The sequence below is a fragment of the Lepidochelys kempii genome, chromosome 3 (genome assembly GCF_965140285.1).
Source record: "Lepidochelys kempii isolate rLepKem1 chromosome 3, rLepKem1.hap1, whole genome shotgun sequence".
In the NCBI taxonomy this organism is placed as follows: domain Eukaryota; kingdom Metazoa; phylum Chordata; order Testudines; family Cheloniidae; genus Lepidochelys; species Lepidochelys kempii.
This window is the reverse complement of record NC_136382.1, coordinates 110,086,725-110,105,966: the sequence shown is the minus strand read 5'-3', so window position 1 is coordinate 110,105,966 and position 19,242 is coordinate 110,086,725. Positions and strand designations below refer to the sequence as shown.

Here is a 19,242-nt window from a genome sequence, read left to right as displayed (position 1 = left end):
GGGGGTTCTGAGGGGTCAGTCAAGGGGTAGGAAGTGACTATGAATAACGGAAATGCTCAAAGCCAAAGAAAGTTCGATATAATGCAGTTTCACCTATAACGCGGTAAGATTTTTTGGCTCCCGAGGACCGCGTTATATCGGGATAGAGGTGTAACAACATGGGTTTAAAATGGTATAGGTTTAGACATGCTAGCTTTGCCTCTGACTCCTTTCTTTTGAGCATTTTTGTTTGACCGTTACTGCTATCTGAGTGGTGGGAGGAGGAGAGGTTTGCAATCCTATTTTCCCAACTGACATTTCTTTAAACAACAACAGTGTGCGTGAGCCACAATGTTCAGCTCTAAATCTGGTTCTGAATTTTCCCATATTCCATTCCAGAGGTTTATTTGGGCTCATCTCTATTAAAAATCTTAAAGAAAAGGGAAAAAATAAGAATATCTTGTCAATGGATCAACTTATGTGAATCAGAGTGGAGTGTTTTCTTGACAGGGCTCTGATGGAGGTAGTAGAGCACACTGGCACCTCTCTTAATGTACTATCTTGTTGTCCAGAATCTTAGCTTTCTTTTTTTTTTTTTTTTTTTTTTTTAAACAAAGGAAGTCTCTCTCTCACTGTTATGGTTGTGAAGAAAACCTCAAAAATGTAATTGATGCAGAAATGTCTTCCTGAGCCTGGAACAATAGCTCTAAGATGTGAAAGGGCCCAGTCATCATAGGGAAGTGTTAATTCAGATGCCTAGTGATCATTTAAATGTCCTGATAGTTAACTAGCTCATTCCTCATGTAAAAAAAACAAAAATATCACAAATCTGTGCAATTTACTATGAGTGAATATTCATTTTGGTATCAAATGTGTGGAATGCATTTGACACTATCACCCCTCATTCCCTGCCCCAAATCAAGAAACCAAGTCTAAGGAACGTAGCAGATCCAAGGGGCATAATCAAGCCATTCCAAGGGGAATCAAGCTGAAAGAGCCCAGAGATCATGCATGGTCATATCTTGACATTTCCACAATGTACTGTGAGCAGCATCTCATTTTGGTGACTTGCAAGGGTGGATCTTATTTTGTATGCAGAGGCTGGAAGCGTACCAGCACCATTTTCTCCTCAGTTCAACCCCGCTTCTTGATATGTTTTGTGCTGTGAAAATATATTTGCAGACAGTAACAAACCTAGAAGACTGTGTAGTGTATATTTAAAGATGTGCACTATTTGATTATTTAGTGCTGCATTCTGCAGCTCTTAATCAGGCAAACTCCAACAGAACCCAATGAAAGTTTTGCTTGAGTAAGGACAATAAGATAAGGTAGCAAATATAGATCACCTAATGGCCCTATGATTATAGATTTATTAAAATTCTATGCATATTATAAACTATTTTATTCATGTAGAATGAGGTAGTGTATTTCCTTTACACTTTCTTTCTTAAAGTTAAATACTTCAGGCCAGATTGTCCAAAGTTCACACACCATTTTTTGTGAACCTATCTTAACAACACACAGGCTACAGTAGTGTACATGTGCAGTATTGCAAAACCCAGGCATTCAAAATCATGAGTCAGACTCCCAAAAATCATGGAGTGTATTAAATACAACTTTTTTAAAAATTGGGGTTCTTTTTACTTTTTTGAGCCTTTCAGGTTCACATATTCAAGTTTTTCTCTGCAACCAAGAGGGTTAGTCATCTAAATTTTCTTTAAAGTGAAAGCTGAGAATCTCAGGTTATAATAACATGACTCCAGGAGTTTGGGCTTTAAAAAAAACCCAGTAAATGTTGAAAACATTGGCAACAATGCATTTTTGTGCATATGTTCACTACAAATAAATAAAATACACATTTATGTATAAATAAATACAAAAAAATACATTTAAAAATCTGGGACTTGATCCTCCATTCTATCCTAATGGTGTAATTGCATAGAAGTAAACGGAATTTCACAGTCATATCATCAGTGAAATAGAGTGGAGAATCAGGCCCTTATATTCTATTTTAATTAAAGTCTATGTACTCATTAGGAAAAATAAAAAAAATAACCAGTCTACTAAATATTAAAGCAAATACCACAAGTTCCTGGGTCTGCTGTTTACTATGTTAACTTAATTCTCTAGAATATGCAGAGAATTTTCTCTGTTAGCACTTTGTGAATAAGAAAGGCAAGGAAATATTATAAATTCTAAAGTGTTGGGTTATACAAAAACTTTTGCTTTTAGAATTATTTTTTGTAAACATTCAGTAAAAAAAAAGGGGGGGGGGCCAGAATGCTGTATACTGGCTTGAATTGCATATTGTAAGGGCTTGTAGTAGGAAGCCTTAGCCAAATGCCAAGTCAAGATGATGAAATAAAAGTTAAAGGACAACTCGGCCCATTTCTGAAAAATTCTATGCACCTGAAAGTCCTTTTGGGAGTGGAGGAAACTTAGTTCAGGAGGTGCTTTACAGTCAGGTCCACTATTTGGTTGTGGCTAATAAAGCCAAGTTAATAGAGAAGTTCAGCTGCCAACCTTGTCACTGAGGGAAAGGGATTAATATCCATGCAGGTGACAGATCCTAAACTCCTTTCTATTTCTGTCATTCCCTGCTAGAGGGATCTTTACATTAGCATTACCTTTTTTGCGTCATTAATTTCCACAGCTCATTAGAAGACTTAAAAAGTCTTATAAAATGGGTTTGATGAAAACAATGATCCAGTTGACAGAGCTCTCCAACAAGAGCTTTCAGATCCATGTAATTATCTACTAACACATACCCATGGTCTATACTCCTTCATTACCAAGCACATTGTGTGTCCGCCACTTTTTCAATGTAAAATCTCTTAACCTGTATGTGAGTTCTACCTGCAGAATAGAGCTCTATACTGTAATCTGAAGATGAAAAAGTTAAAAAATTGAAATCGTGAAGAGGCAAAAAATTAAACCTAATCTATAATACTGTTTTGGTCTCTCAGACCTGAAGGACTGTGTTGTGAAATCGCTGCTGAAATGAAGAAAACAGTTTGCATGATTTAAAAGTGTTCCAGGAAAGTGATTCTGCTTTTCCTCTCTGCTGTACTCTGCTATATCAAACAAAGCCACGCTGCCAAAATAGAAGTCCAAGAGGTGGTCTTTGTAAAAAGAAGTTAGCTTACATATTTCAAACCCTCTCCTCTCTGTCCTTAAAAAAAAAGTCTGATAGATTACTTTTATTTGTCCTAATGTTTTCCTTCTGCAGCCAGTGTGAGCAGAGTATTCAAAATCACAAGTAATGTATAGAACATGCAAAAGTGTTGCAGAATTTAACAGAAATTGATTCACTTTCCATGTGTTTTTTGCACCATGATATACAATACGATAGGGAATTATAGTCCTTCTATAGAATTCTAAGAATGATTAAAAAACTACTTAAAAGAGATTACCCTCTGTTTTACGATATATGTTTTAAAAGTAATCTCAGACCATCTTTTTGTTCTGTGTTTGTACAGTGCCTAACACAACGAGCTTCTTTTCCATAACTAGGGATCCTAGCTGCTATGGGAACACAAATCATAAATGATACATAATAAAGACCCTATTAATTTTTATAGTATTCCATACATTTAATTCTTGGGCCATTCCATAGAATTTTTCCATATGGGGCAAGACAGGCCTTTCGGTCTCACAATGGCCCCAGCCACAATATTCCCCATTTTTGAGACCTTTTAAATGTTAATCACAGTTTCCATTTTAAGACAAGATAACTTCCAAATATAAAGCATCTGCCTTACTAGGCTCATCCTTACAAGACAGCCTTTACATCTTGGTCTTTACAACCTTTGATAATAGTTTACTGTCGCTGCCCTCCTGGTCTGGAGTCAAACCACTGTCACAGAAATTAAACGTTCCATATCCAATTACCCAACATTTGCGCATCTAGATCCCTGTGCATTGTGTTTACTGAATGTGATGTATGGTTGTGTGGGGTTTTGTTTGCTGGCCTATCAATGATATGGGTTTAACATTTTAAGGGATCAGGCAACATTAGAAATAATCTTTGGATTTCTTATTTCCAGCTTGCTAAAGAAAAATGATACATACACGTAAATACCCAATTTCAACAGTAGCCATCTTACAAATAGCTCTTATATAGCAGATCAAATATGAATCAAGATCTGACTCAGCAGCCTCTGCTTTCTCTCTCAAGCTGGGTCAGAGACTGGTGTTATGGTGTTAGACCCAATTTAAAGTTTAACTCTAATCATGGGGTAAACAGCTGCTTTGTATTATTTGTTTGATTAAATCCAGACAAGGAAGGCTTTTAAAACCAGAAGTGCCACAGGTGAGGAATTGGAACTTAAAAGTTGGGCCAAGTGAAAATTGATGCAATTATCCTTTACATGAACACATCAGAATTAGTTATTCGGAAGAACCCAATGCACAGCTACAGACTAGGGACCGAATGGCTAGGCAGCAGTTCTGCGGAAAAGGACCTAGGGGTGACAGTGGACGAGAAGCTGGATATGAGTCAGCAGTGTGCCCTTGTTGCCAAGAAGGCCAATGGCATTTTGGGATGTATAAGTAGGGGCATTGCCAGCAGATCAAGGGATGTGATCGTTCCCCTCTATTCGACATTGGTGAGGCCTCATCTGGAGTACTGTGTCCAGTTTTGGGCCCCACACTTCAAGAAGGATGTGGATAAATTGGAGAGAGTCCAGTGAAGGGCAAGAAAAATGATTAGGGGACTGGAACACATGAGTTATGAGGAGAGGCTGAGGGAGCTGGGATTGTTTAGCCTGCAAAAGAGAAGAATGAGGGGGGATTTGATAGTTGCTTTCAACTACCTGAAAGGGGGTTCCAAAGAGGATGGCTCTAGACTGTTCTCAATGGTAGCAGATGACAGAACGAGGAGTAATGGTCTCAAGTTGCAGTGGGGGAGGTTTAGATTGGATATTAGAAAAAACTTTTTCACTAAGAGGGTGGTGAAACACTGGAATGCGTTACCTAGGGAGGTGGTAGAATCTCCTTCCTTAGAGGTTTTTAAGGTCAGGCTTGACAAAGCCCTGGCTGGGATGATTTAACTGGGAATTGGTCCTGCTTTGAGCAGGGGGTTGGACTAGATGACCTTCTGGGGTCCCTTCCAACCCTGATATTCTATGATTCTATTCAGTATTTAAAATGGTCACATTAATATTAATAAATATAGTTGTTAATCAGGCAGTAATTATTGACATATACATGGGAACAGAAACGGAATCTGAAATGTTACCTGTAGTGTAACTTTAAAACACAATTTTAACCTAAATTCTAGAAATATTGTTTGCTCCATTATATCGGCATGATAACTAAGTTACCCCATATCCTAGTTGTACCTTTACCATAGTACAATTTATTTGAAATAACTGAGTTATTTGAAAGCTGTTTTAAATAACTTACAGGAAAATAGCCCATTATAGACTAACAATCAAAGCAATTTAGAAATAAAGGGAAGATTTGCCCTAGTTAGAGGAAAGTTGCAGAGGATGATAGGTCTCTGAAATGTCTATGATCGAAGAAATAAGGAAGGCGCTTAGAAAAAATATGACACCTAGGAGTAAAGTACATTTCAGAATTTCAGGGCGCTTCAAGGGAATGAACTAGTAACTATAAGAAAAAATAAATTGGGAGTAAAGGTCCATGCAATCTTAAAAACAAAACACATGAACGTCAGTACCAGGCAAATTAGTTGAAACAACAGTAAAGAATAAAATTGTCAGACACATAGAAGAACATAAATTGTTGGTCAAAAGTCAACATGGTTTCTGTAAATGGAGATGATGTCTTACTAATCTATTAGTGTTCTTTGAAGGGGTCAACAAACATGTGGACAAGGGGGATCCAGTGGATCCAGTGTACTTAGATTTCCAGAAAGCCTTTGACCAGGTCCCTCACCAAAGGGTCTTATGTAAATTACGTTGTCATGGGATAAGAAGATCCTTTCATGGCCTGAGAACTGGTTAAAAGACAGGGAACAAAGGGTAGGAATAAATGGTAAATTTTCAGAATGGAGAGGGGTAACTAGTGGTGTTCCCCAAGGGTCAGTCCTAGGACCAATCCTATTCAATTTATTCATAAATGATCTGGAGAAAGGGGTAAACAGTGAGGTGGCAAAGTTTGCAGATGATACTAAACTGCCCAAGATAGTTAAGACCAAAGCAGACTGTGAAGAACTTGAAAAAGATCTCACACAACTAAGTGATTGGGCAACAAAATGGCAAATGAAATTTAATGGGGATAAATGTAAAGTAATGAACATTGGAAAAAATAACCCCAACTATACATACAATATCATGGGGGCTAATTTAGCTACAACTAATCAGGAAAGAGATCTTGGAATCATTGTGGATAGTTCTCTGAAGACGTCCATGCAGTGTGCAGCGGCAGTCAAAAAAGCAAACAGGATGTTAGGAATCATTAAAAAAGGGATAGAGAATAAGACAGAGAATATTTTATTGCCCTTATATAAATCCATAGTACGCCCACATCTTGAATACTGTGTACAGATGTGGTCCCCTCATCTCAAAAAAGATATACTTGCATTAGAAAAGGTTCAGAGAAGGGCAACTAAAATGATTAGGGGTTTGGAAAGGGTCCCATATGAGGAGAGATTAAAGAGGCTAAGACTTTTCAGCTTGGAAAAGAGGAGAGTAAGGGGGGATATGATAGAGGTATATAAAATCATGAGTGGTGTGGAGAAAGTGAATAAGGAAAAGTTATTTACTTGTTCCCATAATATAAGAACTAGGGGCCACCAAATGAAATTAATGGGTAGCAGGTTTAAAACAAATAAAAGGAAGTTCTTCTTCACTCAGCGCACAGTCAACCTGTGGAACTCCTTGCCAGAGGAGGTTGTGAAGGCTAGGACTATAACAGGGTTTAAAAGAGAACTGGATAAATTCATGGAGGTCAGGTCCATAAATGGCTATTAGCCAGGATGGGTAAGGAATGGTGTCCCCAGCCTTTGTTTGTCAGAGGGTAGAGATGGATGGCAGGAGAGAGATCACTTGATCATGACCTGTTAGGTTCACTCCCTCTGGGGCACCTGGCATTGGTCACTGTCGGTAGACAGCATACTGGGCTGGATGGACCTTTGGTCTGACCCCGTATGGCAATTCTTATGTTCTAAAAAGTTCCCATTTCACTCCTTTTATAGCTGTGCAGAGCAGAACCTGCAATGTTTTGTTGGTGTGAACTCTGGCCTTGGTCCTGAAAACACACCCAAGAGTAACTATATGCATATATTTGCTCAGTTAGGGACAGAGTTCATGCTATCAAAATATGGCAGACTTCATTGTACATGGCTATAAATGGAGTGAAATAGGAACTTATTTCTTTTATGATATATGTCTGCCAAGCATCTCATCTCATCACCTTGCAGGATCAAGCTTTTGAGGCAAATTCTCTGCCCAACAACTGGCCAGGCAAGAAACAGCTCTGATTTGCACTCAATATTCGGTATTTCCTGTACGTAAAATGGTGCATGTGAGATTATGAACATGCTTTTGAAAAATATGGGTATAGGCCAACATTTTCAAATATCCACTAATTTTGGGTAATTGAGTTTACAGACATCCCTCTTGAGATAGGCTGGGCCTGAGCCAAGTTAATGGGAATCACAGGTCTTAAACATCTTTGCAAAACTGGGCCCCAGGTATCTCAAGTTAGGCCCTCAAAAACTAAGGAAGCTAAGTAGACACTATTGAAAATGTTAGTCTTAACTTCTGTGCCTCATTTTCCCCATCTGTAAAATGTGAAGAATAATCATACTTATTTATCTTGCATGGGTGTTGTGAGAACTGAAATTCCATTCTCATAGAAATGCTTTGAAGGAAGGAAGTTGATATAGAATACAAAATGCTATTTAATTACGGATGTATTAATAGTATGATTTTGTGAAAAATATCTGATGAGGTGCATACAATTTATTATTTAAGGGAGGGAATAAAGCCTGTAACGGTCCATGTGTTAATAAACTGTGACAGTTTGAGGAATTTATCTATGTACAACTTATGAATTCTGACTGATTTTATGAACTATATGTATAGCTCAAACCCACAGTGTGTATTAAATCAGCTGTTTGCTGATGAGGACTTGTGGTCACTGTGACGTTGCATCCAATAATGCTTTATAGAAATAGGCTTATGAGTGTAAATATGACATAACTGGAATATGTTTTATGCTAGATATGCCATGTAACATATCTTTGCAAAGGTTATGTTCTGCTGAATGTATTCATCCTATTCACATGCATGTATCATTTTTATATCTGAAGTTATGAGTGTTGGCTCTATGCTTGTATTTAAAGTGTTTGCTGTAGGAAGCACATAAGGCAGATTTGGTCAACATAGTGTGAAGGGGTTATTCAAGTAATTGGGAGTACTTAGCTAACAATGGACCTTGAGAGACACCAATCCACATCTGAGCTTTCCTGGGAATGTTCAAACTAACATGTAAACAATGGCGGCCTGTAAAGAACTGAGTCATGCATGGGCATGTGACTTGCCCAGGTGACCGTAAAACTCCATCTTGTTGAGGGGATTTTACACAGGAAAAGAGAGGGGTTTCTACCCATAAGAGAAAGACTATATAAGCCCCTGGAAACCCCGCCATTTTATCTTCAGCTGGCTCAAGAGATAGCCTCTCCACCCCAAAGGGATGCTTGAAAGAAACTGGAACAAAGGACAGTAACTACATGGGTGTGAGTGATTGCTGGACCCAGTCTAGGAAGGAGTTTAGTCTGTCAAAGAAGCTAACTGGAACATCTCTGAGGGTGAGATTTACCTGCATTTAGTTTCCTACTGTATTAGGCTTAGACTTGCGTGTTTTTGTTTTATTTTGCTTGGCAATTTACTTTGTTCTGTCTGTTATTACTTGGAACCACTTAAATCCTACTTTTTATATTTAATAAAATCACTTTTTACTTATTTTAATGAACCTAGAGCAAGTAATTAATTCCTGGGGGACCAAACAGCTGTGCATCTCTCTCTATCAGTGTTATAGAGGGCGAACAATTTATGAGTTTACCCTGTATAAGCTTTATACAGAGTAAAAAGGATTTATTTGGGGTTTGGATCCCATTGGGAACTGGGTATCTGGGTGTTGGAGACAGGAGCACTTCTTAAGCTGTTTTCAGTTAAGCCTGCAGCTTCTGGGGGACGTGGTTCAGACCTGGGTCTGCGTTTGTATCAGGCTAATGTGTCTGACTCAAACCAGGCAAGGTACTGAAGTCCCAAGCTGCCAGGGAAAACGGGCTTAGAGGTAGTCTCAGCACACCTGGTGGCAGTCCGAAGCGGGTTTCTGTGACCCAACCTGTCACAGTCTCATATTACACATTCTGTCTGGAAGCAGCTACAGAACAAATCCTAGAGTACAGAGTCACCAACTGGTGGGGGAATATTTTACCTGTCCATCCCAAGTTTCTCTGGGGGAAGGTAGCATATGGCCCTGTGTTCATGAATAAACATATATTTTCTACGTTAAAAGAATATGAAATGCAGAGGTAAAAAATATTGCTGTTTATTTAGCAAAGTTCTTAGTGACAGAACTGATGACAGAATTTGAATTAGGTTATTCCTCACCTGGTAAGAATCAGTTAAGGAATGTCAAATATTGGGCCTAAAACTCTTTACAATGTCACTTTAGCATCTAACAAACTTCGGTACCTTTTGAAGCATTACCATCTAATGGTCACTTCTGGCCTTAAAAATTGAGCAATCTATGAAAACAATTTTTACAGTTAACAAATGACCATACACATACCTGCTGATGTTTCTTTAAATTTGTCACTGGTCTTCTTCTTCCTCCATTTCCAAGGTTTAAAGATTTTGCCAATGGTAGAGAGTTTTCCTTTTCTCTTGAAAGGAGGGGTTTGGGATCCTGGGGTTGGCCCATCAGAATTTGCAATTGAAGCCTTGTCTAATCCATCAACTATATAAAGAAGAAATGTAAAATGTTACTGAAACAAGCAGGACAGGGAAGTCATTCTAAATCTAAACCTGAATGTTATTAGATTGCAGAGTGCAGTGTGGGTGGACTCTCTTCTGAGTCCAGATTGAGATTGTTTCAGTGGACTCAAAGCAATCATCACTTCGGGCCCCTTCGTTCCAAAACTATTCAATAGCCTAGTTAGAACTGGTTAGAACTTTGTTATAAAATATTTCTGATAAAAGCATCAACATTTTTTCAACAAAGATGTGAGATTTTTTTCCCCCCGAAGGTTGAGAGCCTGGTCAGAACATTTTATTGAGGGAAAAAAAATCTTCCCCTGCAAACTGGAACAATTCCCATAGTTAAAATTTTAGCAGAAAAAATAAATCAGTTTTTCACCCAGCTCTAATATTAACAATTTTAGCAATGGAATGGGACACTCAGAAATAGGTCAGTTTGATATCCTTCACAGTCAGTAATTCACAGTGGAGTCTGTCATGATTAAGGCTCCTTATTAACAAACAGAATTTAACACTAAGCTTTTGGGGCTGAATCCAAAATACTGTAGGCAAATATGCAAATAAGAATTACTGGGTTTGGTCAGCAAAGATTTATTGACAATATCAATGTCAGAGCCAATATTTAGCACAACTAACCTTAATGCTGGGGTTTGTGGACCCAGTTAAGAATAACCATTCAGCAGGGGGGGTGTGTGTAGAGTTAAATGTATAGTGGCATGAACTTCCCTATGATATCACTTTGACGTCTATTATTATTTTTTCTTATTACAGTAGAGGCTTCTTTAAGAATCAGAAGACAACAGGTAGAACATTCTAGCCTGATCCTGCAAACACTTAAATATGTGCTTAATTATGCTATGTGAGTAGTTTCATTGAAATCAGTTGAAATTGTTTATGCATATAGAGTTAAGTACATGCATGTTTATGGGAGAATGGCTTCTGTTAGTACTTTGGTTTATTTACATATTCCAGTTATAACTGGATCAACATTTGATGCCACCACTGACAGTAATAATAATAATAATAATAATCAGTCTGTACATCTCAAGGTTCTCTACAAAGGGGAGGGGGAGTAGTGCTATCCCCATTTTATTGAGAGAGAAACTGAGGCACAGTACAATTAAGTGCTTAGTTCTAAGGTTGAAAGTGAGCCAGTGGCAGATCCTGGAAAAGAACCCAGATTTCCTGAAAGCTGATCTTGTGCCCTGTCTACTGCCCCATGCAGCTTCTGGCCCATCACACCAGTATAGACTCTTGACATCATAGTTCCCAGGCAATCAGTGTTTGTTTGATAAGATCTGTACTTGCCCTAGACTTCAGTATTGACCTTGGATGTTTAAAAAATTCCTTGCTGTGGGAGAATTTTGAAACACTGATGTCAGCCAATCCGAAGGCAAGAAATATTATTCCCAATATTCTGTAAAAGACACTTGGCCAAAATGATATCTCGTCCAACTATATTGAAATCCATGGAGTTAAAAGCAGGGATGAATTTGGCCCAATATGTAGCATTTAATCAATAAACCTGAACAAATTAGGCCATAAAATGTAATAAATCCTGCAGGGGCAGGAAGATGGAGCAAATAACATAAAAGGGTTTTTCCAGCTTAATTGCTGTTATTTAAATGCTTCAGAATAGTAATTCTATACTCAGTTTTTATTTAAGTGTTATCCTTGCACAACTGAGTATTTGTAAAATAGAAAGGCCACTACAGTTGGCTTTAAAGAAGCTTGCCAGCCTTAGAGCCAGACTGTGACTGGCCCTTGCATAGGGCCACAGGATGGGATGACACAAGTGGTCTCCCCACTTGGCTATCCTGGGCAGCCAGTCACAGTTACAGTCTTTCACAGGTGGAATGGCCTTTAAGAAGAGTTGGGCCCAACCCGGTCAGTGACTCATCAGCTGCCTCCCAGCTGAGGCTGCAAGGCTAGGAACTGCTGGAAGATCAGATGGTCCTCACAGAAAGCAGTTCAGAATGAGAACTGCAGGGCATCATTAGGCTCCTACAGGAGTTTCAAGGGCAGAGCAAAGAGCCTAGTTTATGACTCTCAGGTGAATGTAACCCTGCAGGAGAACCTGGGTCAGGGAGGAAAGGGCATAGCGATACATTAAATAGTTGGAAGAAACAGAACTGAAGTCCTGAAGAAAAGGGACTGGAATCCTGAGACTAGAGAGTGGTCTTTGGGACATGGGTCAGTGAGTAGCTCCTTGGTTTATACAGAGTTAAGTGACTGCAGGGACTGCATCGTTCATACACCCAAAGTCAGCAGGGAGGACGTATGACCATGGCCCTGCTCTTTTCTTCACTGGCCTGAAGAACAGACTGCTGCTCATTCCAGTGAGCAGGCTGCATCATCCTAAAGGATGGTGCAGCCTCCATAGACTCTCTACGCACTGGAGAGCTCATGGAGATACTGGGGCTCCTAGAGCGCCCTGTAGAGCAACATAGTTCTGCACTGGCCCCTACATAGGGCTGTGACTAGAGGGCAACATTTAGCTCTGTAACACAGCTTTACCATCAGCTTTAACTTGACAAATACCTCTCCTTCAAACGAGCAAACATTTTTCATACACAAATAAGATCAATTTAGCTACAAATACTATACAGGAAAAACCACAACTTTTGAAAACAGGATTCAAAACTAAAATATTTTTGAAGATATATGGAGAAGACTTTCATTTAATAAACAATTGCCCCTGTGTTCATTCCTTCATTTTGAAGGCAACCCAGCAAAGAACTGGCTGCAACAAACAAGGATGGCCAGACCTTGCAGGCTGTTTCTAGAATTACCCCATGATGAGGTATTTGGTAAAATTTCTGAGCTAAAGAAAATATCAGCATTCCAATTAAAAAGCAATAATAAATTAACACATTTGATTTCAAACTAACACACCACCAGGAAGAAAGCTATTTCAGAATGAAATTCCAGAGGATTTATGGAGACTTTTTTCCCCATAAACTATTTCTCTTCAACTTTGTAACTCTTTGCAGGAAATTGGTTTTTAAGATTTACACTGTATGCTTTACATGTCATACATCAAAGGGTATATTTTTACCTCAAAGTGCCCATGGACCTTCTATAAATGTATAAATGAATAAATGCTTACAGTGATTAATGAGTAGGTGCTTAACTCTCCGTGACTGGATGTTGTTTGGTTACTTACGTTGCTCTCTCACTTTTACTCTGGAACCTTATGGGGGGACTTGATACCAGTCAGCTCAGTGTTTTTGGGGAACCACGGCGTAGTATCTAGCCTGTCTAACTCATGAAAGACACCCCCACTACCAGTCTCTGCTTGAACCAAAACCGATCAGAGAAAAGGCTTGCAGAGAGCAGTGAAGGGTGTTGGGAGACACACCTAGACCCCTCCTGACAAGGGTGACAAGATTGAGACATCTCCAATAGCATACAGAATGAAGAACAGAGACAACTCCCCTAGCCTCATCTGCATGAAAGATGGGACAGGGATTAGCATAAAGAATGAAGAACAGAGAACTGCACTGAACCCTGGGACCAGAAAAGCAGGGAAGCATAGCATCATGGGAATCTCTGCTTCAGATGTTAATGAACCTATGCCTGCACACACCCATCTCAGCAATTATCAGACCAGTTCTAGTAATAAATCCTTGACTGATATCCAAAATACTGAAGCAGCCTGGTTGCATTGTGAGCTCCCTGGAAGAAAACACCACCCATAGCCAAGAGTGATCAGCTCCTATTGTCTAGTCTAAAGAAAACCCTTAAATCATCAGTTTACCTATAAACAAATCTAGTGTTCTCCCTTGAACCATTGTATTTTCTCTACAAAAATCTCTGCTCGCCCTCCAGTCAGTGTTCTGATCCATGGATCCAAACTCTGCATCAGTTTCACTGGGACGCCATCTCCTGACTGATCGTGCTGGGGGCTCTGCCTGTCTCCAGCAATCAGGACCCTGAGCTACCACCATCACCTGGGAACCCGGACCAGTTCAAGCCTCATGGAGTGGGTGAGATCCAGTGATGAGCTGCCAAAAGCTGAAGAACTGGTTCCTTCAGTCGCTCTGGGTCTTCGGTGGCACTGAAGGACCAGCTGCCGAAGTGCCGTCGAAGACCCAGAGCGAGTAAGGGACCCACCGCCGAAGTGCCGCCGAAGACCCGGAGCGCCGCTGGGTGAGTAAAAATTAAAAAGGGATTCTCAGGAGAGCCTCCCCAGCCGAGAGCTCAGGCTGGCTGAACGGGATGGTCCCGCAGGCCGGATGTGGCCCACGGGCTGGAATTTGCCCAACCCTTTAACAACCAGTTCTAAACTCGCTTCAAAATTTAACAACCGGTTCGCACAAACCGGTGCAAACCAACTCCAGCTCACCACTGATGAGATCCCTCTCTCTCTCTCTCACTCTCTGTTTTCTTTTTTACCTCAGGTATTAACCTTTAATAATGTAACTGTTATGTTGGTTTAGGCTCTGCTTGCGTAGTTATCACTATTATTCAATAAATAACTTTTATGGTTAAGCTGGTTGCTTCTCTCTCTCTCTGCACTTTACTCTTTTCTGTTTTTAGCTTCCTCCATTTACTGTGCAGCAACGCTTCTTTTACCTAAGCTAAAGATCCCTGTAGCGCCCAAAAATACTGTGGGGTTTGCTCATCAAGTGGGTTACTACCAGTACAATTGTGACATGAAAGTGGGATAGGGATGTGCTAAACCTGTGGCATATAAGGAGCGGCAGCTGAAAGTGCTGCTCAGCCCAGCCTATTGAGACCAGGGGCATATAAGGGTGACAGCCTGGAAGTGCTGCTTGACCCAGCCCATTGAGTACAGGGGCATATAAGGGGATCAGCTTGAGAGTGCTGATTGACCTGGCCTGCTCAGACTTGCTCTGTTAGTGTGCATCTGCATGTTCATCTGGTTCTAGGGCTGGAGGAACCCAGTCTTGGGGAACATAGGTCCTGCAAGATAGCTCCATTGGGAGGGGACTTGCAGAAGGAAGGAGTAGAGCTCCATATGAACACACAAGTGACACAAGCAGTACATTAATAGAATTACAGAACCCCCTTTCTCCCCCCTGAAGAGTAACCCTAATAAATGAGCATACTCAAAGTAACGGGCACATCTGGTAGCACCTTTGCCTTCTCCCCCATTGTCAAAAAGCCAGTGAGCCACTCACTTGCCCTCGATAACGGTCATCTATTAAGTCTGACGTTAGGATTTTTCACAATACAATATGCATAGATTTAGTTTACATCATTTCAATTGTTTACCCCATCTACAGATTTTTCATCTGAAGGCTTAGGTGGCAAATTCCACTGAATGCAGGAGAAAATGATAGGCAATTCATTTTAAATTAAGGAGCTGTTTTACTATTGGAGAACTAGATGCACTTAAACATTTTTATGCTATTTCACTGAAATTAATTTCTGGAAAACAGTAATGCAAGAAAATTCCCTCTGTCTGGCTCTAGTGCAGGAAAACACCTAACAATATGCTTAAATCTATTCAGGAAAGCACTTAAGCATATCCTTAAGTGCTTTCCTGAATAGAACCTCTACTGGGAAATTCTAGAACATATTCGTTATTAAAGAGCACTTGACAAACATTATGGACACAAAGTGGTTGCCATTAAAAGTCAACCGTTAACCAATGTTACCACACAGCAGTATTTTAGGCCCCGAACCTGCAATGAGCTCCACAAGGGTAGATCTCTGAGCACTCATGGAGCCCCACCAAATTCAGCGGGGTGCTGCATGGGCCCATGGGTTGCCTATGCAGAGCCACTTGCAAGGTTGGGGAATCCGTTACAGTGGGTAAATGTTGACTTTTAATGGTGCACACAGTGTGACAGCCATTTCGTGCATTTCTCTCAGTGATAAGAAATACGTCATTTAAGCCGACATTATCAGGGACCTGTCAACCCAGTGAAGCAAAAGATGTAGGACTATTTACAAGGGAAATTAACGTTATAAATAATATTAATCTCTAAACATACTGGCTATTTCAAAGTGTGCCAAGCTGAAGTTTGCCATCCTAAGCATTTTCTATTTTGTTAAGATTTGTAGAAGGTCAAATTGTTAAAGATCAACTAAAAGCCTGATTCACCCCCGCACTGGTGATGAACTAACCGTAGGAACCAAGAAGGGAAGCAACGCACCTCCCTGAGCCTGGTGCTGCCAGCGCACATTAGAGCAGCCTCAGGGACTGCCCAAACTTGTACCTCAGGTCTAATGGCCCCTATAGGCCGCTCCAGCAGCCAAGGAGAGCCAAGGTGTAGGAATGCTCTGGCCAGGGCCGGTGTAACCACTAGGCGAACTAGGTGGCCGCCTAGGGCGACAAGATTTGGGGGTGCCAAAAAGCGGTGACCCCCAAATTTTTTTCCCCACTATTGCTGGAAAATGAATGAATAAAGAAAAGAGAAACGTCATTGAACTTGTATTTTAACTTGTCGTTCTCTGGTACTTTACAGCTATAGCCTACGCCAGCTCTGCGTTGCAGGCACAAGTGTACTGCTTTATTACGGTACAAAGTGGCAATGATGTCATTTTTCTCATCGCACGCAGCCGGTAACCCGTTCTGACAGGCTGTTTATCATGCTACGTTTACTAGTTTTCGGAGGTTATCGACTGAGGCTATTTTTGTTGAGTTGTTTCAGATCTAACACTCTGGCAATTGCTGCTGCATCATTTCGCTAATACTTTGTGTCCATTGTGTATGTTCAGTATTTGAGTGTATATGTTTATCAGGTGCAAATATCCATGTGTAGGTTGTTGAAATCTGTCATCTTGATATTGTCAGTTGTATGACGGAGTATCCGCCATTCTCATTTTATAAATTTTATTAATAACAATAACTGGATATTCTAAAGGTAGAATAAAATGCAGTAGGTTTTGATATGAAAAAAATGAAGAAAGGAAGTATACATGACTAAAAAGGATGTATTTCCGATTACTATCAACATTGCTTAATTTTAAGGAAAAGTCATCTTGATCTCTTAATCAATGTTTACATCAAACAGATGATGAAATTCAAATAGTGACTCATAGTTAGTAAGTGACATGTATTCTCTATCCTTTACTTTTAATAGTGAACAAGAAAAAGAACTGATAGGAAAAAAATTCATTTTTTTCGTTTTCAGTTGATGTAGCCTCATGGCAGATAGAGAAAAATTGTTGATAAAAACATACATGCGAACATCAATGTTGCAACAAAGACTTGTTGGGCTATCTACCTTGTCAACAGAACATAACATTGCTCACAACATTGACTTGGAGGAACTTGTTTCTAAATTTGCTAAACTGAAAGTGCGGAAAAATAAATTCTAAATTATAACGTGTTACTCTGTGACAGTGTATTGTGTATAATATATGTGATTTATTTTTAAGATCCATGCTATGGTGTGCAAAGTGAAAACAATAACAATGTTAACACTTTCAGGTTATTCATTTATTTTCATTAAATATGTATACTAAATAATGAAATTAATAAATTTTCAAACCAAACATGTATTAATTCTAATGAACAATGCCACATTATGCAGTATTCATTTTTGAAAGTTTATAATAAGCGATGCTCCGGGGGAGGGAGGGTGCAAGGTGGAAGTTTCGCTTAGGGCACAAAATATCCTTGCACCGGCCCTGGCTCTGGCCACGCTCCATCCTAAGCACACCCCCTATGCTGGGTAACAGAGAGCCAGCTATGCTGTTTGTGCAACTCATCATTAATATCCGCTGCCGGGATGAGTTTGTTTTGTTTTTTTCCCCCGAACTGCTAAACACTACAAAACCAAAATATCTTTTTACTTGTAAATTGAACTAATTTTATTTGGAATAATTTAGGGAAATATGGGACAACCCCATGCCATATTTACAGCCACTGTTTAGAATAAAGCCACCTTTTAGTAGTTAACTGAAAATTCCTTGGTTATAGTCTGCTTTTAGTAACTTGAGTTATTTCTCACTAAAAAGGAATATAAAAGAAGAGTAATGAAGTAGCTAACAACAATAAACAGTGTACTCAAAGAATTTTTTCTACAAAAAAAGAAGGCTATTGAACTTGCATAGTCATTGCTTTTAATAATCCTTTTCTTCTCCACCTAAAATAGCAATTCCACATGAATACGAACGGAACTTTGAGTTACATGGCTAACATCAGTGCATGTTTGGATGTCATTTTAATTAAATCCTACAGAGACACTGCATTACCAAGATAATATTAAGCAAAACTTATAGTACGCAAATATATAGAGATTTCATTATGTAGGTATATGTTGAGCTATAGGGGCAAAACGTATCTACAAAGGCTGTATTATTACATCAAATTACAATTACATCAGTAATAGTCTAATAGAGCATAAGATTGGGAATTAGACCTTCTGAATTTTGTTTCTGGTTATGTCACTGACTCTAAGTAACCATGGACAAGACAGTTAAGCCATTTCTGCCACAGTCCGTCCATCTGCAAAATGGGGATAAGATTTACAGAGATCACAAAATCATTATTTATTTATTTATTTATTTATGATTTTCACAAAATCATTGTGAGCCTTATTTAATTACTGATTGTGAAGAAGAATTTTGAGATTCTGAAGCGAAGGCACTTAATGCTAATAATACTTAGCATTTATATGATGCTTTATAAAGCATTTACTAAACTAATGAATCTGTGTGGTAGGGAAGTATTAATTATTATTAATTATTATTCTTATTAATAGAAATACAAACATTAATGCTAAGACTTCAGCCCACAAAAAGCAAAGTAATTCTGACTAAAGGCTGCTACAGCACCTTGAAGTTTGCCCCATTTGTTTAAGCATTATTGCAGAAACGCAGCTTGCTGGAACACCTCATAAATGGATTGGATTCATGTGGTCTTTCCTGGTCTCACCTCTATTAGACTCATACGGCTCTGTTAGGTCAACCGCTGTCAAATAATTCATTTAAAAAATATGGGTTAAGAATGGAAATGCACATAAATGGTTGTTGCATTCCCTCTGAACACCACATATGAAAAATCACCCATGCACGGTGTGATGGGGTGTGCACGCCATACTGTCCTTGCAAGAGCTGAATTAAGTCAGGTAGGCCCAATCAGCTAATTAGGTTACAAATGGGAACTTTAGGCTGGAAGCAGCTAATTAGAGAGAGGCTCACCTATAAAGCCAGGTAGTGGGCTACAGACAGGACTGCTAGGAAAGGCTGCAGGAAGGCAGGCAGCAGCCACTCCCTGGGAAGAGGGTTCTTAGAGCTGGTGCACCCAGAGAGAAGGGGAACCAGAGTTATAGGAAGCAGTCCAGGGAAGGAGCAGTGAAGGCTGAGAGAGAAAAGCCAAGAACTG

General features: G+C 39.5%; 1 protein-coding gene across 6 annotated transcripts in view; it reads right to left on the bottom strand.

Annotated features, from left to right (window-relative positions):
• Positions 1–19,242, bottom strand: part of PHACTR2 (phosphatase and actin regulator 2) — a 222,309-nt gene that overhangs the window by 67,543 nt on the left and 135,524 nt on the right. For all 6 annotated transcript variants that reach the window (XR_012158072.2, XM_073337516.1, XM_073337511.2 and 3 more), the window contains exon 2: positions 9,748–9,915. Coding sequence is in view for 5 of the 6 variants with exons in the window: in XM_073337516.1 (XP_073193617.1) it covers positions 9,748–9,915 (168 nt within the window). In the remaining variant the exon portion in view is untranslated. The remainder of the gene's footprint in view (positions 1–9,747; positions 9,916–19,242) is intronic.